The following is a 26,942-nucleotide window of genomic DNA, read 5'->3' as shown; positions in this document are numbered from 1 at the left end:
AGCTTTCACTGAACACATGTTGGATTTTTTTTTAGGCACACATCCCATCACTAAATACAAGGACAGCTTTATCTGAGTCATTTGAGAAACACAAGCTGCATCTATGTTCTTCCCCCTGTACCTGTTGACCCTATATGGGGTTGTGGGATTCATTAACTTGGCAGTTATGCCTTGATGGATGCTACCATAGAAAAGGAATTGTGCCGGGCCATACCTAGAATCCATGATGAAGAGGGGAGTTCTGACGTAGCATCATAACAGCACTCCTAGGACAGGCATAGGTGACCTGCAGGAAGTTTCGTGGTAGAAGCTGTCTAAAATTAAACTTCCTCTGATTAAAGGAGGGCAGCTGGGTCGAGTGTGAGAATTGTAAACAGGGCGTCAGCACTGTGCAAAAGTCTAGAGGGAAAAGAACATGAAATCTCCAGGGAATTTAAGACTGCAGTTTGAACAACAGCTGTGTGTGTGTGTGTGTGTGTGTGTGTGTGTGTGTGTGTGTAGGGAGGGAGGGCAGCAGGCGGAGGGGATGTGGGGTGGGCAGGGAACACCTGTAGAGAAGCAGGAAGAGATGCAATCAGGTCTTGACAAGGCTCGGTGCCATCTTGGGAGCTTTCGATACTACCAGCAGGGAAACGGGGAGTTATTCCGGAGCTCCGTGGAGAAGCATAGTTTGACTTAGCTCTGCTTAACAGAGGGCTTTAGGTCAAACACTTTCCTGGCAGCGTGCTTACTTCACCAACACAAGACCCTCCCTTTCTATCTCCTGCACCACCACAGACAAACAAGCAATTAGAAAGACCAAACAATCAAACCAAGCAAAATCAACTGGAGCTGTAAGCAATTTGTTTTCTGTAAAAGCTTTTTCTAAAACAAAACCAAAAAAAAAAAAAAAAAAAAACCTTAATTGGTTAGGAAAAAAGATGGTAAGCCTAGCAACAGAACGTCATTGGCCTGATTTGGAAATAACTCAGAGCAATCAGACTCCAAATGAAGACACCAAGTGATAGGAAGGATGGATGCTGGACAAGGGGGTCATATTCAAGTCCAGCTAACCAGGAAAGAACAGGCTAAGGCTTCAATCACTGTAAATGGTGCTGTTGGAAAGCAAAAGACTGGGTTGGGAAACAAGACAGGAACACTGTCTGATCTCAGCAGCTCTGTGGACAGTTTCTGCTGTTAAGGTCCCTAACAACCAGTTTTCAGTTGTTCTCAGGGAATGCAGAACTCCATAGTTCATTCCTATCTTATAATTTACAAAACTGGGCACATAGTTTTAGAAATAATAAATTCTGTCCATACTCTTAGGCTGGTCCGTGGTTAAAAGAGTTACCGGTTTAGAAAAGATGAACTAGTCACCTCTTCTGCTCCAGAAAAATCCCAAGATTATGTCTCTGTTAAGTAGATCCAAGGGGGAATAAGGATTTGTAGAATATAATCTCTTGGGGTTTTAGGAAGCCAACAAATGGATTCCACTAATCTTTCATCTTTCGGATGTCTGAACTCGGTGCATTCCTGGTTTTTGGAGTTGGTATTCAAAGGAATGTAAGCCAGATGGTGGAATTTGAGCTACATTATCTAGAAGCACAATCCTTGCACGTAAGATCCTGGGTGTCAGCATGAGGCAAGTGACTGCTCTCACCACTACCTAGAATATTCTCTACCCGAGGAAAGGCTGTGTAAGTCATAAATGTTGAAAGCCTATCACCAAATAGAACTTGAGCAGAGAACAGTAAGGCTGTCAACCATTCTGTCCTCGGAGACATTTTGAGCTGTTTAGACCTGAGTTTTGCAAAGCACCACAAATGCTTTTATCTGCCTGTCCTGTCAAAAAGATAACTTCAGATGTTGGGCCAGCTGGACCTGACCTCGCTGCCAGCTGTCGAGAGAATACAGCTGTTTGGTTGTCTTCTTTTATCCCTCCCAGCTACCCTTCCGATGATGATGTGTATTCTTATCCCTCCCGTTAACAACGGCCAACCTGAAGGGTCTCAGCTTGAAGGAAGCGCTGTGCTGTTTCCTCTACCGAATATTCCAGGGCCTTCTTCACTATGTAGTCAGGCAGCAGTTAGAGAGCTGGGAATGAGTCTGCCTGCTGTGTCCCCTGATGTCAGCTGTGTTTCCCTGCCACCCTAGGCTTTCTGACACAACCCCCTCCAAGTAGAACCGCAGTCTTGAACTTCCTGAAACCCAGATGCTATATCAATACTGTGGCGCAGGCTCGACTGGGGTTCGGAAAGACCCAACCTTACCGCCACCACCCTCGGTTGAGGTTATCCTAGAGACTCAGATGTTTACTTAAAACCTAGAGGTCACAGGGGGGCAGCGAGTGGGGGGCGGGGCTACTTTCCCTCTTTCTCCTTCTTGGCTGTGTGATGTCGCAGCTTTTCTCGGGGCCTCTCCATTCGATTGTCACCCCCCTGCCAATCCTGGACCAGGGGACACCTCTGGGCTGGCAATACTGCGACTAAGCCTCCGCCTGCCCGCAGTGGGTCGGGCTAGGCTTGGAAGGGAGGGGCGTTGAGAGCGGGGACGTGGCGGGTGACCTGGTGGGTGCTGAGCTCCGAGGTGCCAGGCAGCTCTCTTCCGGGCCGCAGGTGAAGGCAAGCGACCAGGAGGCGCCTCCCGAGCGGCCACGGGCGGTGGCCCTACGTGCCCGGCGGGGCGGGGCGGCGGGCGCGCCCTCGGAGCCAGCTCGACCGCGGGCGGGGACGCGGCGAGCCTGCCGCAGAGGCTGCACGCAGCCTCGGACTCAGTGCTGTCTCCTCCGTCGCTCGGTGCTCACAGGTGCCTCCTCCTGGACGGCGGCGGCGGCGGTGGCGGTGGCGCAGGGAGCCGGCAGGCAGCGGCGAGATGGGGCCCCTCCGAGAGAGCAAGGTAAGGGTCCGGAGGTGCTTCAGTAAGGTGGCGCAGCTTGCCAGGTGAGAGATGGACCCTGGCGTTCAGAGTCCAAGCAATGAGTGGTGCTGAGGAGAGCAGAGATACAGAGGGTCATCCTACGGTGATGGGATGTGGCAGATGGGGTGGTGGTACTACAGGAAGAGATTTGGGGGATTAATATGAGGATTTAGAAGATTGACTTTGGAGGGGTTAATCCTAGCTCCTGAAGCTGCGTGGAGCTTTTAGCTGGTGTCATGCGTGTGTGTACTCTGCGAAAGGAATTTGGTGTATTTGTGACTGAGAGAGGGAGACTGCAGCCGGACGGTGACCCAGCTCACGAGTCTGCAGTGTGTCAGGCAGAGTGGCTGGCGTGGGATACCTGCTGAGTGACTGACTGATGGGCTAGGTAGATCCAGAGGCTGGGTGTGGCTTACAGCCCCAGGATGGCACAGATGCCTGAGCCAAATTCCAGGCTGCGAGGGGTTTTCCCTGTGGAGGCCTCTCAGAGGTGCTCATTTTGGCCTTGACCCTTCCCCTGGTAAGCTTAGGAAATAAACAGGAGGTCATGTTGGGAAATGACATTTGCTACTTTAGCCAAAGCCCTCTTTCAGTTACGGAGGTTGGAAGAAGCTGTGAAATTTTTGCTGGGGGTGGAGGGGGAGGAAACCTCTTCCCGGGGATGCGGCTCAATACTCCCTAGTAGTGGCGACTCTGAAGGCGTTCTGTATGGAGTTCTCTCTTCTAGATAATGTTCAGCTTTCACCTCTTTCAACCTCAGTTTCTCAATCTGCACAGAAGTGCTTCTGTGGGTGTCTATGTTGCAGATTTCGGTTTAAGGATCCATTAAATGATCCATTAAATGGTGGAGACAAAACTTATTTGTTTATAACATTTATTGGGGGAGGAGTGCCAAGGCATGTGTGGATGTCCTTGCAAGAGTTCTCTTCTACCACGTGAGTCCCGACTGAACTCAGGTAGGCTGGCTTGGATATAAGCATCTTTACCTACTAAGCCATCTCGGATGTCAAGAAAAGGGATTTTTAAATGGAAAACATTGTCAAAATACAGTTCTTATGCATTTTTTAAACTAAAGCATGGTAAGGTCTTAAAATGCATTTCTAAACAGAGAATTTTTTTTTTCCTCCTGGTTGTCCTTTTGGAAAAGCAAAAGCTAGATGTGATGTAAAAGGTGGAGCCATTTTCCTGGGTATTGGATGTGTTTGCTTTTCTGTTGGCAGCAAGCCTTGTGTACCAGGATATTAATGAATAATTAAGAGGCTGTCCAGAAGAGGAGGGGTTTTAAAGATAAGTGTGTGTGATCCATTAGAAAAGAATGGTTCTAGGTATACAGATCTAGTGTGTGAAGAGACAGAAAAACAGATGTGAAGTTGTTAGCTAATTTGGGGATAACACAAGAGTCTAAAGGGAAGGAAAAACCAGCAGTAAGCTTAGACACACCGCGAGAGCCTCTGAGAAGCCCTGGCTTGAGTGTGATAGAAAGGCAGGTGAGGCTGGAATGGCTTAGAGGTGTGGGGTGGCATTTATGCTGATGGGTGGCTTCTGTGTGTGTGTGTGTGTGTGTGTGTATGTGTATGTGTGTATGTGTGTGTGTACGTGTGTGTATATGTGTGTGCGTGTGTGTGTGTGCATGTGTGTATGTGTGTGTCTATGTGTGTGCGTGCGTGTGTGTGTGTGTGTCTGTATTGTGTGCGTGCGTGTGTGTGTGTGCATGTGTGTGTGTGCGTGTGTGTATGTGCGTGTCTGTATGTGTGTGTGCGTGTGTGTGTGCGTGGGTGTATGTGCGTGTCTGTATGTGCGTGTCTGTATGTATATGTGCGTGTGTGTGGGGGGGGGGGTGAACCTGCACTGGTGATATTCACAGGCTCAAAAGGGAGCGTCGTTCAAACGCTGGGTTGCAGATGGCCGGACGGTTCACTGAGGGCTCAGTACTCAGATATGACCTCTTAGGAACTGAGGCTTGCAAGGGCAGAGAGAAAATGACTGTTTTCTTCTGGCTTTCCAATTTGGAGAAGGAGCAGAGAGTGCAGCGTCAGGAGAAGGAGAGTTCCAGGAGCCGGATCCCCCGGTTGATTCTGCGGCCCCACCTGCCTCGGCAGCAGCAGCAGCAGCAGAACAAGGTTTCCCCAACCTCCGAGTCTCCCTTTTCGGAGGAAGAAAGTAGAGAGTTCAACCCCAGCAGCTCTGGACGCTCAGCGAGGACGATTAGCAGCAACAGTTTCTGCTCAGGTACATTAACGCTGTGAGCCACTGTGGCAAGAAAGATGGGGTCTTTCAGCTAGAATCAGGCTGCTATCCCCAAGACGCTCGCACTGCCCCTTTCTGGCTGTTGTAAGCTGCCAACACGGTTCAGCCCAGTTAAATATCTATGGTTCAGCCCAGTTAAATTTCTTACCATTTAGAATGTAACATTCAACTTCTTTCTATAATTTTTAAAGGTGTATTCTTTTATGAAATCTACAAATTATATTAGTTTGGGTTTCATACTAGCAGTATCTAAAATTATGCACTCTCGGTTATGAGCTACCCCAAATAAAATAACTTCTAACAAATGAAATAAAGGTCAAGGAGGACTGTACTGCAGGTCTGGCCCTGTGGGGTGAAACCGAGGCTTATTACCAGCCAGACCTGATTCCCAGGATGGGCCGGAATCCCAGACTTACACTTAGATGGTATGGGATCTTGATTGGGTTGCTTAAGTCTGGTGAATCTCAGTCGTTATAGCTATTAAATGGGACAATAAATACTGGTTAAGGATTCCTTATCTGAAATGATTGGGAACCAAAATGTTTGCAGTTTTAGAGTTTTTAAATTTTGGAGTAGTATTGTATGTGTGAGAATGTGTATGTGTGTGTATAATATGTGTGTATGTGTGTACATATATATCATACATATGTATGTTATGTATATGTATGTCTATAGACATGTATGAATATATACACATGTACATATGCTCTCACACACACACACACATATATATATGCATATATATATATATATATATATATATATATATATATACACATACATATTTGTATGTAACCTTTGGTAATCATTTTCCTACTCATGGGCCATGGCTTTATGTCAGTGCTCAAAAGCTCCACATATGTAGCATCTGGGATTTGGGTTATTTGTATTATGGGATGTCTAACTATACCTTTTTTGAAGAGTTGCTGGAAAACTCATAGGGATCATTTACCTAAGTGTTCCCCTAGTACAGCAATGCAGTTTGGGGGTCTTTGATATCATGGTTCTTAATGTCATGGACTCTTCAGCACATAACTAAGTTTTTTTTGTTTTTTTATTATTTTTTTTATTTTTGTCAGAAATATCTTTTAAGGACACAGATCTTTTCATAGTTCCTCAAATGCCACTGGTACTAGGGGACAGCCCCTGTGATACTGAAGCATGTGTTACAAAGACATGTGGGTTTATTGTTTGTTTATTTAAGAAGTACTAGGACTTTGGGTAAATTTTAAAGGACTGTCTTATGGTTATAAAGGATGTTGTGGAATACCCAAAGTTATCCAACTGACCAGGGAAACGATTGTGACATAGGTGAGTGACCTGAATGCTATGAGCAAGGTTCTAGCTTAGCTCTGCACATCAGTCTGTTCCCTTCAGAGCAGAAGCAAGTGTTCAGAACACTCCAGACATACAGACATTCACAAAAGTTGTAGTTCAGATATGTAGCTGCCTGCTATTTCAATGTTTCTCCTCTATGAATCCTCAAAACTCGTTGGATTCATTCTGAAAACCGCTATCACAGCGTTATACTCTGAAATGAATTCCCTTCCATTGAAATCTCAGGCATAGCTACTTAGTCCTCTCCTGGGGTGAAGAGCATGACTGGAAGCTGCTGGACCCATGGTTGTTTATTTTAACACCACTGTGGAGTTTGGCATTCACTCTGAATGAGTGTGCATAGGGCATGATTTCCAGCTTTGTGTATACAGCTGGGCTCCACACGTATTCCCAATAGCCTTTGCACATATTAGCATTCTCTGTGACTGACTTCAAGGTGAGTATTTGTCAGAAGATAAGGAGTTCCTTAAAATAACTATATAATACAATATAAATATATATTTATATGTAGTAAAACAATTATATAGTTATGTATATATAGTATACATACAATGCTGTATATATAAAGCAATATATAACTATATAGTCAAAACAAGTATGTATTTAACTATATATAACTATATACAGTTATATATGTTACATAAATATATAACCTTAGTTATACATATGCACTATATAAATATATATATAACTATATGTATGCAGTTATATATAGTTGTATAGTTATAAATATAAATATGTAGTTATTAATAGTTTTATACATAGTTGTTTTGACTACATATAGTCATATATAACTGTATATAACAAATATATTATAAAATATAAAGGCAAACAAATAAAACTATTAATTTTGATTGAGTCAGTTTCTGTTAGACCCATTTCCAGAATTACCCCTTCTTCCCCAAAGACCTGTCTCTCATGAAGACCATAACAGTAGACATGAAAATCGAAATGGGATATTGATTCTTCTGCCATTAACTAGCTGAGAATCGAGTGGTACACACATATAATTATGGGTGTCTACAAACCAGCCTTTCGATCCTTGGCCTTGCCCTTCACCTCCTTCATCTTCTTCCACTCCCTCTTCTCTGTCCAGCTTCCTGTGCTGGCAATCCCCCAAGGTTTGGGTCTGATGCCTTCCCCGGTCTTCCTTTCCTTTCCTGCAGAGCATTGATGAGCTCTACAAAGCTTCTGAGGGCTGCTCTGACCGAAATTGACAGCAGCCAGGCCTTTGGGAGATGTTAATGATGTTTAGGAGGTCAGTCCGCTGGTGGAAAATAAATGGGTCTGGTTCTGTGGGGAGCAGTAATGCTGCAGGCAGTGAGGTAGAGAATGGAAACCATGTCCAGCCATCAGGGGGAATAGCTGGTGTTAGCCTAGACACTGGAAAATCCAGGCCATAGTCTGGCCTCCCTAGTCAGAGCTGCTAAACTAGACAACCAAAGACAAATGTTGACAGAGCTTTGAAACTGCCATTAGCTGCCGAAATGAAACCATCGGGACACATAGCAGTGTTCAGCCACCAGAGCTTCCAGGCTTGAATGAACCTCTCAACATTAGTATTTGTTTGATCAGAGTTCTTGCATTCAGTACTGCGGAGGGACCATGGGAAGTTGAAAGAAATTCTAATTTTTAGAACTGAAAATTTAGAGGAAGGTGTTACTTAAAACATTCTTCCTGAGGCTCTAATTTGGAAATTCTCTTTTATTTTTCCCAAATTTTGTATCAAAGGCCTTACTTGCAAATAGCATTATCTGTTCTAAAATATCCAAATTTTGAAAGATAATAAACATGAAAGATAATACATCTAGATATTGCTGAAGTTACTTAATATAAAAATTACCCCTTCTTTTCATAAACTGGCATTCCTATTGTTTGTATAAAACCAAATATTTTTATAGCAGATGGTCTTTGTTCTTTGACAGAACCAAGAGTACTATCTTACTGTTTCCTGTGCTCCTGCTACGTGTTTCTCTGCTAATTTTGTTGATCAGTAAAATTAAAAGCCAGGCACCATTTCCAAAGTGACCTCCTTTACCTAGGGTCTCTTTTTCCACCCAGACTCCACCACATTCCTTCTTTCCTCCCAGGGGAGTGTTGGTAAAGGAGCATTTAATGACTAGATAAGATTACGCTAATTTGTATGTTGGGTGTATCTAATTTTGGAGGGAACGAGTTATGCATGACATTTCACCAATCATTTGGGGCGTGTCTTTTCTCTGAGTGGCTGCTTGTGGGTGGGTGGGGTCTCCGAATATGAGCCCATTGTTTGCATTGCATCAGTGTGGGCACCATCTCTAGAGCTAATCTAGAGTAGACCCTTCAGAACAGTTCCTGGACTCTTGGCTTTCTGTAGATCATACTCAGGATGGAAGTACCATTAATACTGTTAGTATGACTATTACTGCTTTCATGTGCCTCTATTCAAGCCAGTGTTTGTTCCATTTAGAACTTGGTTTGGGCATAACATCACCATTTCTCTGCCCAGGCCATCTTCCTTGTTTCTAATGTGCCCACAAGAACTGGTAAAGCCCATAATGGCAATTTGTGTTTTGGGGGTGCCATATGCCTATGGCCTCTAGGCTTCTGTTTTTTTTTCTCTCTCTCTTTTTGAGGGTGCTGGTAGTAGGTGCTTTTATTAATTTATTTAAAATCTTCCTTTAAGTTCTTTCCTTTTTGAAGTTTTTGAGATTATAACATATGTCCTCATTTACCCCTTTTTGTTTCCTCCCTCCAAACCCTCCCATATTCTTCTCCTTGCTCTTCTTCAAGGTCATGGCTTTTATTTATTATTATTATTATTATTATTATTATTATTATTATTATTATTATTATTATTATTGCAACGAGGAGGCACGACTGTGGCTTTTTGTTTGATCGACTTTCGTTGTTATCATCTTGGTTGTTAACCACCCTGGCCATCATTAGGCATGCTGGTGACTTAGGTACACATGAGGAGCAGCCATCAGTCAGCTGCCACAGTTAGCAGCCTGCTGTGCATTCCTCCTGGCTTAGTTGGGGCAATAATTACCTTTTAGAACGGGAGGCAGATGGACTGGTGAGGTTTAAGCTGGTTCTCCACGGGGCGCCTTGTAAACATGACAGGTGGAACAGATTAGGCACACAGAACACTGGTTGTTTTATGAGAGACTAGTAATTTCTCAGAATTATCTCTGCTGTGCACATGGGGCTGAGATACATGAGCAAGTTTGAGTTCTGTTAAAGAAAGCATGCACCGGAGAGTGAAAACTCAGACATACTTTGCCATCTGACCTCAGGTGAGGTGTTTGCAGAAGGTATTTGAGTTTTTTCAGAGGCTCTGGTGAAATCTTTGACTGGTACTAGCCTGGAGGCCATTGTTGTTGCTGTTTGTGGTAGAACAATTAAAGCAAATCATAACCTGACTAACCCTGCCGCGGCGTGACGACGCCTTCAGAAATTTGCCAGGCCCTGCCAAACAGAAATATTTCTGCTTTGCTTTTGGCTGGCTTGAGGAAACTTACTATCTGGATAGAGTGAACCTTTGAACATTGGTGATTAGAATTGAAATGGATTGCTTCAAGTGACAAGGACCACAGTACCAAGTTATACCAGCAGTGGATGACTGCCAACCGGCTGAAAACTGAAAAACAAACACCCCAAGAACAGAAGACCACTGGAACAGGTCTGGGGCCTAGGAACCATGGCATAATATACATTTCAAAGACATAAGTTCCTCAGCCACATAAGTGTAAGTCTGGTGGGATAGATTGTAAGGGCTGGGTATATAGGCAGTGTTTCTTTGGACAGATTGTTACAGACAGCAAAGGATAAGAAACTTTTGTCATTCAAATCTTCAAAAATCTTTAGCAATGGGAACTGATGAATGTAACCATACTGAAGGAGATGAACCACATCTAAGGGTAAAACACCCTCTTCGACCTGAATGACCTGTCCATTCTAAAGCCCTCACCAGTATGTTATTTATCTGTTTGGAAGTTCCCAGTGAAACTTTACTTGTTTAAAATGGAGACATTGGAGATCCCACCTAAACCTCTTATCCTGGAGTTTTCGAGGCTGGGAGTCTGCATTTTACAGGATTACTGGATTATTCTAACGTGTGCCAAAGTCTCAGCCTCAGAAGTTTCTAGTCTGTGTCATGTGGGTGGAGGCATACAATCACAGTATGAAATACACAGATAGTCAAAGATGGTGGAGCTGGTGACTACTGGCCATGGGGCAAAAGAAGTGTCTGAGTATCCCCATGAACTGCAGCTTCTGACTCTGTGCAGACAAACTTCACATCCAGTCTTATCAGTAATATTTATGTTTATGTAATGGGTTTCACTTGTAGCCAGATGGTAGAAAAATAATGGTGAGGAGACAGGATTTTTTTTTTACTTTATTTCCTCAGAAAACCTCTGACTTTACTTCAAGATACGAATGGCTTGTCGCACGCAGCACACCTAGAACAAAGCCTGTGAATTCCGGGGCTAGAGTGAAAGAAGTCAAGGAAAAGAAACTGATGGTTGTGTGTATTAGGAAAACCACCACTTTAGATGATTCTGACAACTCAGATTTATTCAGTAGGCATTTAGTAGGTGTTTGCTAAAGATGAGGAGTTGTGCTAAGCCAACAAGAATGAACGAAACACAGCAAGGTTTAGAAAGACTATTCATTTTATTGCCTTAACTAGAATGCCTAAACAGTAGGACAACAAAACCCTTGGGTGGGATCCCTTACTGTTCCCTTTACTTGCCCATTTAATGTCCCTGTCCCTTTTACCCATATCTACACACACTCCTGGCCTGAATTTGAGCCTGTTCCCCCACTTACTGTCAACTTTGGCCTCTCATATCTCCTAAGTCCAGCGTTTTAAAGAAGTAGCATTGGCTAGCATGGTGTACTGAATAAACACAAACTTTAGCATCCGCAGAGCTCACTGCAGGCATGAAATAAGCTGGGAAGTAGCTCCAACTAGATCAAGCCAAAGCTTGATGTGCAAGATCAAGTGTCCATACAGGAACCAGATGAATGACACAGACTGACAAAAGACACTGGCGGGGACTTGGAAACAAGATGGCACGTGCGATACATCCATAAGCATCTAGAATCTTAATAATACAGCTTTATAATTAGTTCTGTAGGACAGAGAGTATGTGTCAAGAGCCAGCTATGGCTCATGGGCTGCTAGTTTGCAGTTCTCAAGTATGTGGCAAAACCAGTGAAGGGTTTTCAGCATGAGGGGGTCCTGGCCAGTTTTCTAATTTACAAAGCTCTGTTTCTGTGGTGGACAGTGGATAGAAAGAGTATGAGATGATGGTAAAAAGGTTGCCTGGCTTTGTAGCCACTGTCACAGTACAAGAGATGATGAATGAATCAAAGGCTAGACATGAACTCTGGAAACACAACCACGGTAAATAGGTCGTAGATGCCAGTTGCATGTGGAAGGGGAAGATCTCTCGATTTCTACTAAATGAACACAACAGAATAGCAGAATCGGGAAGCAAGAAAGAAGACAAGTTTTAATTGTTCAGGTTAGGCTCCATTGCATTTAAGAAACAAACAGAACCCCTTGACATGGTTTGAAAACAGCAACAGCTGAAGTCCGTAGATGGGTGTGTGAAGAATGAAGTTTCGAGGACTGTGAATACTACACCATCCAGGGAAACAGGAAGAAAAGGAAAGCAAGAAGTCACCTTGCCCAGTAAAAAGAAGGACCAATGATAGTGGTGGCTCTAGTCCCACAAGGAGGAGATGTTACAGAGGAAAAGGACAGGGAAGTTCAGATGCAAAAGGAAGATTAGAAAAGGGTTCAGTTTCCAGAACCCACATCAGGCAACTCAAAATTACCAATAATTCTAGCTCAAGGGAACTCAACACCCTCATATATACAATCTTGTATGATACAAAACATAAAACTTAAAATATAAACTTTTATTTTAAAAAAGTAAACCTTAAACCACTGTGTTAAATAGTAATCCAAAAGAAGACATCAATGATGTCAGGATTATAAACCAAAATTAAAGTAGAAAATTGTTGGGAGGTTAAGACCTGAGAGAAGACTGATACATAGAGAAAGTATAGACAGTTGCTCCAAAGCTTAAATGGGGTGAGACCAAATAAAACATTTGTAATAATATTGGGTCATCATCAGGTGATATGTACTTGATAAAGGTTTTGGACCTCAAAGGAAGAGAGACACTAAAAAAAAAAAAAAAAAAAAAAAAAAAGTAGTGATATGCATAAGGCTGAAATTGTGTATAAGGGCATTACCAGATAGCTATTCCCAACCAGAATCTGAAACTTAACCGTTGTTTATGTACAACTTCCAAAAATATTCAAAACCTAAAATACTTCTGGACTCATGCATCTTGGAAATGATACACTTAGGCTGCAGTGGGAAGTCCTGGTCAGCAATGCAGAGCCTAGGTTACTTTCCAGTGCTACATTTCTAATGGGTGACTCCCTAGGACTCTCTATGCAGAAGCAGTATAGACCTCTGTAGTGTGCCCAATCCATAAGCAGTAAATAATCTGAGAACAGGAGTAGGGAAGAATTATCACCAACTTGAGAAGGTCTGTTGATAGGGGGACCAATTGTAGTTATCGTTGAAGTAAAACTCAGTGTCCACGCTAATAATTTGACAACTTAGTCTGCCATTCCTGTGTTGGGGAGTGCGGTGTCTCCAAACACCAGGGGAAATAGGCTCCACAAAGAAGTCACACTCACTGTGACTTCTGTAGGTAGCTGGGAGAGAGAGAAATTCAGAAAATGCTTCCCTCAAACCTTGGCATGTAAACGTGTGGATGCTGTGTAAGAGTTTGAGAAGCAGATAGTGGTATGACAGAAAGGGAAACTGATGCATGTAAAAGCCCCTATGTGTATGTATGTAAAAGTCTTTAAAGTGCTCAGCCTATGGAAGGAACTGAAGAATACTGAATTCCCTAATCCTTTCTGCTCAGTCTGCACAAGCCTGCACAAAGCCAGCCAGCAGCTCAGAAGACAAGTCTCAAATTGTTCGGCTATATGTGTCCCGGGCTGACTTGACATCAGCTACCTTCATACTTCACCTTCAAGGGCTTTATTCAGAGAAAATTCCATCTTCAAGCTACCAAATTGGAGACAGAGATCAAGTGGACACAGTTGCTAGGCATGCTTCTGGCTATGGTGACTTTCCTGATTCTCAGGCGAACTAGTTGCTTCAAAGCTCACCTGCTGTTCTACTGGCTTATGTCCTCTTTCAAAAGTAAAACCCAGCCCTCTCTCTACAGGAGAAAACAGCCTCTGACTGGATAGAGCTCAGACACTGGTAGGTCAGCAACCTTGTCTGGGAGTCTCTTCAGGGTGGTTGCTTTGGCTCCTAAAGAAGGTCTGTGGTTTATCTTCACAGTGAACCCAAACCACTTGGCAGTGTATGTCTGAACTCAGTCTGAGACCTGGGCTACACTCACCCCATTCCACCAGAGCCTACTCCCTCGTCTTTGGCCTCCTCCTGTGGATTTCTCTGAGTTCTTTCCCTTCAATCACTGACTGAATCATTCCTCTGTCTTCTGTGTGGTTGCCTGTGTAGCTGGGATTCCCACCAACACTAACTAGCCTGACACCCAGAATTCTAGAAGGCCCAGAGAATCTTCTAGATCTTGGGGTGAGAGAATTCTTAAGTTCAGTTTAAGAAAAAGAATTCTAACTTAATTGAAAAATTGATGATAAGCACCCCTTATTAAATGTGGAAGGGCACCTATCAGAGTAGATATGGTTTCGTTTCCAAGATTCATTTTGTTTTGCTTCTTAGCAGGCTGTGCTCATGTGCTGGGTAACCATGTGGAGAGCATGCAGTGTAGGAGACGCACTGTTCTAATCGCTGAGTTGGAGCAGTTACAATGCTAGTGGGGGCCAGCAGGTGCGTGCTACCCAGCACCTGCAATTGCAATCGCTTGTCAATGTGCAAAAATCAATCGCTTTCATTTGTCCCAGTGTACGATGACTCAATAGTCTAAAGACGATCTTTTATCAAAGTCATTCCATAGACACACATTTTGTATCTAAAGCTAACTCCCACAATTCCGAGTTTTGCTTTATGACTGTCAGGAAATAGACTACTTAGGACCATGTATCTTTCTTTCTTCCTTCTTCTTTTTTGCTTTTTCCTCTTTGTTTTTTTTTTTTTTAAAGGTAAGCTGGTTGTGTGCCTCAGTAGTAGAGAATCTGAGCAAGGCCTGACTTTGGTCCCCTATCTCTAGCACAAACCAACATAAGCATATATTAAGGCTGGAAAGACAGCATAATGGTTAAGAGCACTTGCTGCTCTTCCATAGGCCCCAACATGGATTCCAAGCACCACATCTATAACTCCTCATGGACACAACATAATTAAAAATAAAGTAAAATAATCTTTAACAAAAGTAAATATGATACATATCATATTGTCTAAAACCATTATTTTTCCCAAATATTTGAAGTCTCAAATATTTCAAATGATGCCCTACACAAAGAACACTCCAGTTTTTTTCTCTTTTCTTCTGGTTTATACCTTGCATTATTTTGACCACCTCTGTCCTCAGATAATTGGTATGAGAAGAACTAGAAAGTGGGGGTCAGGGGGGCTGTACATTGCTACAGTAGTTTACTGAGATACAGGCAAGCCCAGAAAGGTTTAGAGTTCCTTAAGTATTGAGTTCTAAAGGCTGGAAACTGGGTTCTTGGTCCAACTTTGACTCGAACGAGCCATGAGCCAGAAACAGTAAACAAACCAACAAAGCTAAAAAGAAAAGAAATTCAGAAAGATCTGATACTACCTAAACAATAGTTCTCAACTTGTGAGTCCCAGCCCCTCTAGGGTTGAGCTACCTTTTCACAGGATTCCCCAAAGACCATTGAAAAACACAGGGACTTATGTCACAATTCACAACAGTAGCAAAATTATAGTTACGAAGTAGCAAAAAGAGTGACTTTATGGCTGGGGACCACCACAAGATAGGGAACTGTATTAAAGTGTTGTTCATTAGGAAGGTTGAGCACCACTGGCTTAAAACTTCTGTGTTAGCTGGATTCAGAATTTCCCCTACCAGGCTCACCTACATCTCCAGTTTTGTAGTTTAAGTCCCTTCTCCCCCAGAACATCTAGGTAAATGTATTCCTCTTACTATATTAAATGTTTTGCTCTGATATTTTCCCTCCAGACTCCCTTTCTAGGGACAGGTTAAGCAACATGAGTCTTGTGAGGGAAACCAAGTCACAGGCCCCTCTTTCGCATAATGCCTCTGGTCTTCCAGCTGAGAAATTAAACAAACTTTTTCCTGTGCACGCTCCTGTCCTGGCCAGTACTCCACCCAGGGACTTTTAAGGGAGAACTCAGGGCTCCAAAGTAGCCCAGAAATCCTGGGAATGTTTAGTTGTAAGATGATTACTTTTGTCTCTAAGAAACAAGGGAAGCATCCATTAAATAATTATCCCAATCTCCACTTGTTCTGGGAAACACTGGCTCCCTGGATGAGGGTGAGGTGCTCATCAGAGTTACTTAGACAAGCATGTCTATCAGCATTAAGAGAAAACAGTCTCCCCGGCTCCACTATTCTGCAGCTGCTCCACCATTCCACTGCGTTTCTTCACAGCCGTGTGTCACCAGCACTGTGTGAGCGGACACCCTGGCAAGCATCCCAGCGATGCTCTACGCGCTGTCTTCCACACACAGTCTTCCTCCTGGGCTTTTGTACCCCTCCGTTCCCTGTGACTTGTAGATAATGTCTCCAACCAGCAGAAAAGGAGTGATGACACAGCATTCTTCTCAAAGCAGGAACCTTGCAGCATGCAAGTGAAAATCTTTCTGTCTCCTTTCTGTCTCTCTTTCTGTTTCTCTTTCTCTCTTTCTGTTTCTCTTCCCTCCCACCCCCACCCCAAGCGCAGTCCCTTTTATCCTCTCTCAACTCCACCTCCTCAGTTGCGTGGCTGCAGTTCATAGGTCCGCATCATCTGTCGTGTCATGGGTGCGCCTGCGTAGATCACACGGTGGGAGTGGCTAATCTTGGGGGCAGGAGGAAGTCAGGTGCTAGTCACAAGACTAGGCCTGAGTCCCAAGCGCCATCTTTGGACTGCCACCACACCCGCTCTCCACACCTGTGGACCTCCTGCTACTGTCAGGTTACGCCATACCTGACTTACCCCAGGGTAGTCTGTCTTTGTGTGCCTGGCCTGTGCAGTGTGGTAATCTTGAGTCCATCCTGTATGCTGTATCACTCCCCCGTGTCTGGTCCACATCTCAGTTCCGTCTGGAATCCATCCCTCAATTGTACCGCAGCAAAGTCAGAATTTTTATTTCACTGTTGACATACTCAGAAACTCGTTTTTCTTCATCCAGGGAAAATATGGAATATAGCTTTGTTTCTTATCATCATTGTCATGTTTTTCATTATTTTTCTAAATGTATCTTAAACACATTCGCCTTTCTCATTTTTTTTTTTTAATATGACCATCCCAATCAAACCACCGTTGCTCCTTGTCTATATTGCACTCAGAGCCTCTAAATGGGTATTTGCCTCTAACCTTTCATTCCTAAAGCAGGCAGGCAGCCTACTGTTGAAGGAACCTTTGGTCTTGCCTATCTGGATTTAGACCACAGCTTTACCCGCTCACTAATTACAAGCTTGGGAAGGTACCACTCTTGTCCATGCCTAGGAATCCTGATGACAATAGTGACCCTTTGAGGGGGACATCGAATTCCATTAATAAAGATGTGTTAAGTGCTTAAAACAGTACTTGAGGCTTACTATCAAGATGTGTTATCACCAAATAAGCCTGTTCTTCATTAGCACAAAGAAGAATTTTGTCTCTCCATGCTCAGTGTGTTGGGATACTTGAAAGAGACTTAAGTATTCCTACAGCCTTGGGCTTCAGCCTTCCTTAAACCACAGTAGCATTCCTTGTTCCCCATCAGCTTCCAGTCACTATTCTTGAGGGGCCATACCTTTTATCAACTCAGAAGGGGGTTTTTTTTGTTTGTTTGTTTTGTTTTGCTTGTTTTTTTTAACTTATCAAATAGATTTATGTGTTAAATTCTCAATCCATAGTCCAGCCACATAATAAGCTTACCACCAGTTGACAAAGATATAAACCGCCCTCCTAGATAAGATAAATTGACCTATAAAAATCCATCCCTAGAAAGTATACATATCTACCCATGGCTACTTAGAGCCACATGGACAGAGATGGTTCATCCTCATTTCAGAAGGGTTTTTGTCACTCATGTTTGCTTTTCTTGGAGTTTTTTGACCTATCTATTCTCTGATATGTTTCATTTTGTTTTTCCCTCCTTTTATTTTTTTAATCATTTACTATTTTTTTATTCATATCGAATTTTTATGTATTTACATTTCAAATGTTATCCCCTTTCCCAGTTCCCTTTTCTCTTCTCTTCCATTCTCCTCCCCTACTTTCTTTTTCTTTCTTCCTTTTCATTTTTATTTTCTTTCCATCTTCAACTCAAATGATCTCTTTTGGATCTTTCTGTGACCAGCTAGCTAATGAGGCTCATCCCCATTAGATAATGCTTCAGTGTGCTTCATTAATAGTACATCATACTCCCAAGGACCCTCTTTACATAGTTTCCGAGTTACTTGTGCAATGTCCCTCCTCACTAGCACAGTGTGAACTCTTTAAGGGAAAGCTCTGAGTACTGGGCATCATGGCATCTTATAGACTACCAGGCCCACCAGAAAATTAGCAGTCATTATCAGAGAGGATGGGTGGGCAGAGGACGCTATTATTTCTCAACACTGAACACAAGATAATATAATTATACTTTGTATTATTCGAAAGCAAAATCGGTGGAGCCTTATACACTTATGATTTGGGGTGAATAAATAAAGGTCTAGTAAAACACACTGCCAAAGTATATGCTTCCTGCATAAATCACCCCATGGGTTGAGGCAGGAACACTGCCTTCACAGAAATGTGGAAACATTTCTTGCCTCAAATTTTTGTGGTCTGCTTATTATGGGGTGACTGCTTTGACTGTTTTTAATATGCACATTTTGAAAACTGCTGATGTTTCCTTTCAGAACAAGCTTGAAAAGAAAGGGAAAGAAAAGGAAAGGGTGTATTTTAAAGATACATCTTCTTTCATACAACAAACACCAAGTCAACACTTGATCTCTGTAACTAAAAAATTCTCTTCTCAGAGCTCCAGTTCCTATACATAATAATTATATCCTATAATTGTTAGAATTATAGGGTAGACATGAGCATGCTACTTTATTTCTTCCCCTTTGTTTCTCAGTATATGCTGTGTGGTGAGAGTCCACAGGGTCCCTATTAATCATGAATTTTATCTTTGATATTTTATATGCATTTATCAAACTGCCTTCAGAACTACAGTATTTAGAGCAATTTTATCAGCAGTGTCTGGCACATGGTAGGTTTTCAATCATTGTTGAGTGGATGTCAGCCAACTGATTCCATGTGAGAATAAAGCAAACTCCATATTATTTTAAGGAAAGCCTCCTTACAATGGCAGTGATTCCCTTTCAACTTCCGCAACCGAAGCCGCAGCAACATCCAAACATACTTGAATGTCTCAAGGCATTTGGATACAGAAAGCATGTTTTCTTCTGTCTGACGTTAAGTGTGTCTTCTGGAATTATTTAGTTCAACACTCTGCAAGGCAAAGGAGCTCTGAGATCATATATATTAAAACAAAGGCCAGAAGGTTTGGAGATGTGCTTCGTATGCTTTCACAGAGTGCTTTATTTATAATCTCTGGGAGCTGCTGGAGAGCTGTTATTATTGCTTTGGCTTAGTTTATTTTGATTTGATTTGGTTTGGTATGTTTCTTTGTTTGTTTGTTTGTTTGTTTGCTTGCTTGTTTGCTTGTTTTTTTTTTGAGACAGCTTTTCCCTGTGTAGCCCTGGCTGCCCTGGAACTTAATTTGTAAACCAGTCTGGCCTCAGATTTAGAGATTCAGCTGTTAATGTCTCTCAATTGCTGGAATTAAAGGCCTGCACTACCATCTCTACATCTGAGAGCTGGTGTTTTAATGTTGTAAAATTCTAACGATTCTATATAATTGGTACTAGGACACTTAAGTGAGGAAGGCTTGGCCATCATAACTACTATCAAGTGTGTTTGGCAACATTGGTTGCTAGGCATACTCTTAAATATCAGGACATTTTATATTACATATCTACACACACACATGTAAACATTTTGGTGATAGTAAGACTTTAGAAGTACAAATTAGCTTGCCAAAATATTCACTTCTTTTAAATTTCTATGTAAAAGTACTGGAAACATTAAAATAACTGTTTTCCTAAAAATATAATAAAATAATCGTTACTATCTAACTTTGACAGAGAAATTTGTAATGAATTCTGAATAGGTTAAATAAAATGAAAAATGAAACTATAATAATCTAGATAATAGTGTGGCTCTTAATTTAGTTGATTTTCCCCAGCGGAGAAGTTAGGGGAAGGACTGGAAGAGCTGAAGGGGTGTCCAACAACATTGGAAAAACAACAATATCAATCAACCAGATCCCCCCAAAACTCCCATGGACTAAACCACCAACCAAAGAGCACACATGGAGGGACCCATGGCTCCAGCTGCATATGTAGCAGGGGATTGTCTGGCATCAATGGGAGGAGAGGCTCTTGGTTCTGTGAAGGTTTGATGCCCCAGTATAGGAGAATGCCAGGTTGGTGAGGTGGGAGTGGATGGGTGGGAGGTTGGGTGGGGGAGTACCCTCATTGAAGTAGGGGGAAGGTTTGTAGAGGGACAACCTAGAAAGCGGATAACATCTAAAATGTAAAGTTAAAATGTAAAATCCAATAGAAAGAGAGAGAGAAATAAAAAGATACTTTAAGCATGTATAAAGATTATAGAAAGGTGCTTGGTGTGATGTTGCAAGTTTTTAATCCCAGCACTTGGGAGGGAGAGACAGGTGAATCTCTGGTAGTTTGGGGTCACCCTGGTCTACAAAACAAATCCATGACAGACAGGCTCTGTTACACGGGGGAAATATGGTCTCAAAAATTATTGAAAAAAAAAAAAAAAAAAACACAAATGAACATTTAGAGAGACTTGGCAAAATGGGAAATATTTGAATATTCCAAAGATTATGAAGGTAAAAGTTTGAAATAGTGAGTTAATGGCATATATATTTTTTAATTGAACAACTTTATTTTAAAAAACAAAGATAAATGTACGAATTTTAAGCGTTTTTGCGTAAATGGCATATATATTAAATGCCAAATACAAACTTTAAGGAAGTCTGAATACTGAAATAGAAAAGATACGAAGGAGGCACGGGCTGTGTACAGAAAGCCTACAACAGTATGAAATTCATGATGCTTTACTGACAAATGAAATACCAATATCAAACCGTCATGTGTAATCATTAATGTGAGAAATTATAAGCAAAAGAATATTGTCAGGAATTCAGCAAGATACTAGAGTACAGAGATATAAATTATCTCAAAGTTTATAAAGACTGCAGTAATTCTGTTTAGACATACTTTCTACATGCTAATCAGATTTGGCTGAAAATATATCTGTAAGATGCAAAAACAATTTTAACAATAATCACAAAAATGGAAGCTTAAAATAAGCTATAAAATGGAAATGGTCTTTAAAAACCCATCTTATCTATTTTGAATAGACTTAAAAATAATGAACTTAATAAACTAGAATTCAAATTGTTGCTAGTAAGCCACCCCACACAATGTAGATGAGCCTGGTTAAAGTGTTCCAATAACGCTTTATTTTTTTATAAGCACTCAGAACATTTGTCCTGCAGGCTAAAGTTACCACTGATTTAACTGTGTATTGTGGAAGATGGACATTAGCTTTAAAATGTTGCTTAGATGTAGGGACAGTTTTGTGTGTGGCAAGAATACTTCACAGGGAGTCCTTTCCTTTGACTTTGCTTGGGGCACCCTGGACTTGGTAGACAAGTGTCACATCCCCAGCATCTTTGCATCCCTTGGGTCCTCAAAGGATGATGCATATTGACTGGCAGCATGGTACTAATGATTCCAAATGGGTACATTTGGGGAATGCCTGTTCTTACTGTAAATTTTAGTCATCTATGACCTCTTTCCTTAAGGTTATTGCCTAACTCAATCATTTCATTACAAGTCGCATAAAAGCAATTTTCCATTATTCTGCCCACTTCCTTTAGCCAAAATGCTTTTATAATAAGAAAAAGAAGCTCCCAAAGGATTTTCGGGTCCACTGAAGAAAATTTAGCTTATATTGTTTGCTTTTTACAGTCAGTATGGCTGATGATTCTTTCCTTTTAATGGACAGTTTTTGTTTGAGTCACTGTCCATGTAGACCAAGCTGGGCTCAGACTTGCTGTGTAGGCAAGTATGACCTTAGCTTTCTGACCCTCCTGCCTCCAACTTCTAAATGCTAGGATCCCAGACTTTCACCATCAGAGCTGGTTGATGCCATGCTATAGATCAAATCCAGGGCTTTGCACATCCTAGATAAGCTCTGAGCTACATACTCCAAGACCTTAATGAACAGTTTCCCACAGCACCCCTTCCAGAGATTTTCAGAGTTTCTGAGGAATAAAGAAGATCATTCTCTGCTTATTTTCTTTCTGACTGTGTGAAAATTAATGCACAGATTTTTCTGTATGATCATTATCGCTCATTTCTGTTCATTACTCTTTTTTCATTTACCCATCCTTGGCTAAAGGGGCCTATTTTGTTAATATTCCAAAGCTACTGTCTTGCTAAGCTATCAGTATCCAGGTGAAAAGCTGTTAAGCATAGTAATAAGCCTCTCTATTAATAATTATTAATTTTTTATAAACAACTAGCAAGTAAAGCATATTTGCTGTTATGGTTTTTAATCTAAGTAATCAAATAGGCAAAATGGTTCTTTTTTTTTGGCTAGGTGACAATTACCATTTTTTATTATTTATTCACTCATACGTACTGAGTCCTAATCTTAGAATTGTCAAGTTCAATTAAAGTTTTAACATCATCAGATGATTTTCTAAATTTCTTTAATTTTTTAAATTCCCACGGCACACTTAAAATGAGATTAAAATTACTTTATAAAATAAATAAACATACATTTTCTATGCAGGTAGGCAGCCATATAATTTTAACTGTAGCTCCCAGTTCCCCCCAGCTATCTTCACTGGCCTTAAGGACGTTTTCTCTCAATCAACAGTGCAGAAACTACTCTATGGGTGTTTCTTTCTCTGTTACCAGCCTTATATAAACAGCAACTTCCACGGATTCCTGGGACTCTCAGTATTTTTCCCCTGCTCTTAATTCCATTTGGATAGATGCTAGACAACTGACCAATCACACCACCACCACCAACAACAACAATAACAACAACAATAACAATTCCAGAAGTACCTTGGTAGTTCTCCTGCCTTGGCATTGGTTTGTTTAGGGCTTTTTTTTTTTTTTTTTTTTTTTTTTTTTTTTTTTTTTTGCTTGCTTTAGCTTGATTTGATTTTTTTTGAAACAAGGTCTCTCTGTATAGCTCTGGCTGTCCTGAAACTCACTATGTAAACCAGGCTCAACTTAATCTCAGATATCCACCTGCCTGTACCTCTACCTCCAGACTGCTGGGATTTAAAGCATGTGCCACCATTGCCTGGCCCCTGACTTAGCCTGTGAAGTGCTCTAATTTTAGGTATGTGACACCAAGATTGGTACACCCATTTCTTAATATATAAATTAAACAGAAAATTTAAATTATTCCGCCTCATTGTAGCTGGTGATCACTTAGGTATACTCTTAATCAGACTTGCTTTTACCTAGTTTCTAACAGTGGCCATCCTGGACCTATCTAGTAGGAATTCAAATCATAGACCCCCGATGGAAATTACCCCATACCTTTAAATGAATCGCATTGTGTAAAGTGGTTCTTTAAAATACAGGAGCTAAGCTTGTTAGTTTTTATTGCCAACCTGCCACGACCTAGAGTTACGTGGGAAGACTGAATGTCAGCTGAAGGTTACCTGGGTCATATTGGCCTGGGAACATTTTCTTGATTGCTAATCCACATAGGAAGCCCCAGACAACTATACCATTCCTAAGCAGGCGGTGCTGAGTTGTATAAGACAGCCAGCTGAACATGAGCCACTGAGTGAATCAGGAAGCAGTCTTCTTCCATATCTTCTGTTTGGTTTCCTTTGTTGACTCCCTTCATGACCCACTGACTTGGAAGGGTAGCTAAAATAAACCCTTCCCTCCTCTGAATTGTTCTTGCCCATAGTTTTTTATCAAGTGCTCTAGAATAGGTATACCTACTATGAATCAAAGAAATGTAAACATTCAGCTGCATAGTGTGTGTTTTCAATTCCTTCCCTCCAACAATCGTCCACAGCCTCTTCTGAAGCCTCACTTGATCTATGACTGGCATTCTGAATAATTTTACACAATCAAAACTTTTATGTGTACATTAACATGTGCATGCATGTGTAAGGATTTCTTCAGTTTCCTGCTCAGAAATACTCCCCTCGTTTCTGTTATTTAGAAGTTTTTACCATTAATAATTTCTTCATATTAATGAAAGCAATAAACATTCCAGTTATAAATACATGATTGTCACTTTATTGATTATGCAGGCAAGTTTAGCTGTCAGTAGCAGTGGGAAAGAGAAGGCTCACTCCCATTTAATAAGTATAGTAGACCTAGTAACTAATGTCTTATTAAAGATTTATTTTTATGTGTACCTACATATATATAGTATATACACATATGTACCGTGTATGCCTGGTACCCACAGAGATCGGAAGAAGGCATCAGATCTCCTAGAACTAGAGCTACAGAGTACTATGAATTGTTGTGTAGGTGCTAGGAATAGAACCTAGGTCCTTTCCAAGAGCAGCAAGTGTTCTTAACCATTGAGCCACCTCTCTAGCCCCCGATAAGTATATATCTCTTTAATGTATACTGGATCTTAATGTCAGGTCACAACTGTAGGATTGAATATAAACCCAAAGGTCAGCAGCTTGGCTTTGCTGTTCTTAGAATATGGCTGTAATTGACAACTGAGAGTATTTTGTACAGAATTTTGAAAGTATAACCTTCTCCCAAACTGGTAAGAGCAGACAAATCGCCCCAACATGGCTTGACAGGATGATCTTTCCTTCAGGGCTGCACAAAGGAAATCCCTCAGGTAACATTGGTAACCAGGTGATTCTTTGGCACGAGAAGTTCTCAGTCTATCCCGACCGTAACAAAAGTGTTAGATCTGTTCTCTCAGGGTTACATTCCTTAGTAAGTGCGGGTTCCACTAGAAAAATCAGGCAGATAGTGCAGGCCACTGTGAGAACTTATTGATCTTTTACATGTGTGTTTGCATTTACTTCTCATTGAGACAACATATGCAGATGTGGTGATATACACAAATTCCCTTTGGCTTTTTTGGAAAGTGAATCAGGTTGCAGAGTAGCCCAAATAATGAGCCCCTCCAGTGCCAAAATTTGATACATACTTGTTAGGAAAACCCCTATCTCCTATGGCTGTTGTTTTCCCAACCATGGTAGATAGTGATAAAATGTTTTTAGGAGGTACCCAGAGTCCAAGATTGACTTATATATTTATCTTCTCCATCCCTTCTCCTGGAGTTAGGCTGTAAAGGCTGTAAATGCAAACTCCAGGTGAAAAAAATTGTTACTGCATCTCCCATAGTGCCCCAAGTGCCAAATCCTAAATTTTACCTAGATCACAGATAGCACTTAATCCCAGCAGCTGGTGAAGTCACAAGTATTAAAAATGATGCTCTGCTATACACTTTTTTTTACTCCAGAAGAATGTCATAGAACCAAGCAAAACATGTTTGTTTCCTATTCATTTAAAACATAATTTCAAAGGCTTTTCTAGACACTCATTTTTCAACTAAAAAAAAACAACTTAATTTTATCTCATTGATTCTGTGTACTTTCAAGAAAAAAATTAAAAAGACATTCTAAGGCATAGTTTTTTATTTATCTGGATACAGTAACTTTTTTAGAAGAAATTGGTGGGTCTGATTCACAAATAAATCATTGCAAAGGCAGTAGGCAATTTTGAGTGCTTGGACTACATTCATTTAGAGTTTATCTGCACTGGAGTGAGAAAAGTTTCTCTTGGGCAATGTACAGATAGATGTTTTAATTGTTGGAGTCTGACCCAGTAAGCAGATTTGCACCCTGAGAGGAGCTCTGAAACAAGGTCATGCAGATGGGGGAGGGAAGAAGGCATGGGTGGGACTCGATGGGACAGTCATAGCCCAGAAAGGGGCTCACCTCTGGAACACAGGACCAAAAGTCAGTAGCAACTAAGGAAGGTTGTAGCACATTTGCACACACAGTGCGCTAACTACTGTTCACTGCTAGAAACAAACAGTGGAGATTCCCATGAAAAGTAAACTTTGGTGTCCAAAAGTTCAAACAATAAAAAGCAGTAAATAATACATTGTCTTGCAGTGCCAAGTTAATTTTATTCCAGGAACTAGGGTATTTCATAATAAAAATGAAGTAGAAAGCAGAAATGAAGCAATGGCAACCCCTTTTTAGAGAAAGCCTAGGCATGGTTCATGCAGTTCTTGGATTTAATTTAGCCCAACTTCTGTTCTGTACTAAGTTCAGCTATGGAAACCCAGGATAGCCTATGGTAGATGGCCCATCACTCTGGGTACTTTAATTCTCATAAAAACTCAACAGTTCTACAATTATTAGTGGTGTCCATCAATTTACAATCTTTTGCTAAATTGGCAAAGCAATTTTGAAATCAATACTTTGTAAAAAAGGGTCCAGTAATAAAAAAAAATCTACTATTTGGCTGAGTATATATATGTTAAATTAACATCCATTTGGCCCTAAATTCTTGTGCAATTCTCAGAGCCTAAGTGAATGAATCAGACATCCTAAATACTTTAATAAATACAAAAAACATTTATAAGAGAAAACAATGGGATTTCTGTTGCACGGTAGGCCTCTTCAGGAATCACCATGTAACGTACACATTGGCTCAATACAATGAACCACCTTAGTTATATTTAGCTATAAAGAAACTTAGTATTTATTTGTCCCGTTTACTACAGGTAGGAGTGGATCTGTTTGGACTATTTTAGCTGGGTATATGTGCTTATAAGATAACATCTTTCTGCTTCTTTGAACTTCTAAAAGACGCTCACTGGAAATTCTACTAACCAGACGATGGGCCATGTGATCATAAAGCTTAGGCAATGTCAGTAATATTTACGTAATTTTATTTTCCCAACACAGTTCAGAAAAGTGCATGCTAATTGCCTTGAGTTTTTCTTCTGAATGTTAAATTATTTACCCCATTCAAGCGCCTGCGGTCAGCAAGACACAGCGTCACACGTGTTTAGTCACAGTGTTTAGGAGACAGGGGAAGATGGATTTCCATGTGTTCCAGGACATCCAGGGAAACCTAGTGAGACTTTGTCTCAACCACAAAAACAGACAAACAGAACTCAAAACTAAAGTCTGTGGACAAATATGAACC

At 41.2% G+C, this 26,942-nt stretch overlaps 1 protein-coding gene across 2 annotated transcripts in view; it reads left to right on the top strand.

The window, feature by feature from the left end:
* The first annotated feature begins 2,751 nt into the window (after nucleotides 1–2,751).
* The window catches only part of SYBU (syntabulin), a 71,376-nt gene continuing 47,185 nt past the window's right edge, over nucleotides 2,752–26,942 (top strand). Inside the window, exons 1-2 of one of the 2 annotated variants that reach the window (XM_080909370.1) lie at nucleotides 2,752–2,874; nucleotides 4,908–5,124. In XM_080909370.1, coding sequence (XP_080765496.1) covers nucleotides 2,851–2,874; nucleotides 4,908–5,124 — 241 coding nt within the window. In that variant the 5' untranslated portion in view covers nucleotides 2,752–2,850. The remainder of the gene's footprint in view (nucleotides 2,875–4,907; nucleotides 5,125–26,942) is intronic. The other variant, XM_080909369.1, reaches the window with a different exon arrangement.

The sequence above is a fragment of the Micromys minutus genome (genome assembly GCF_963924665.1).
Source record: "Micromys minutus genome assembly, chromosome: 33".
NCBI lineage: Eukaryota > Metazoa > Chordata > Mammalia > Rodentia > Muridae > Micromys > Micromys minutus.
The sequence above is the reverse complement of the archived record's forward strand: the minus strand, read 5'-3'. Positions and strand labels throughout refer to the sequence as shown.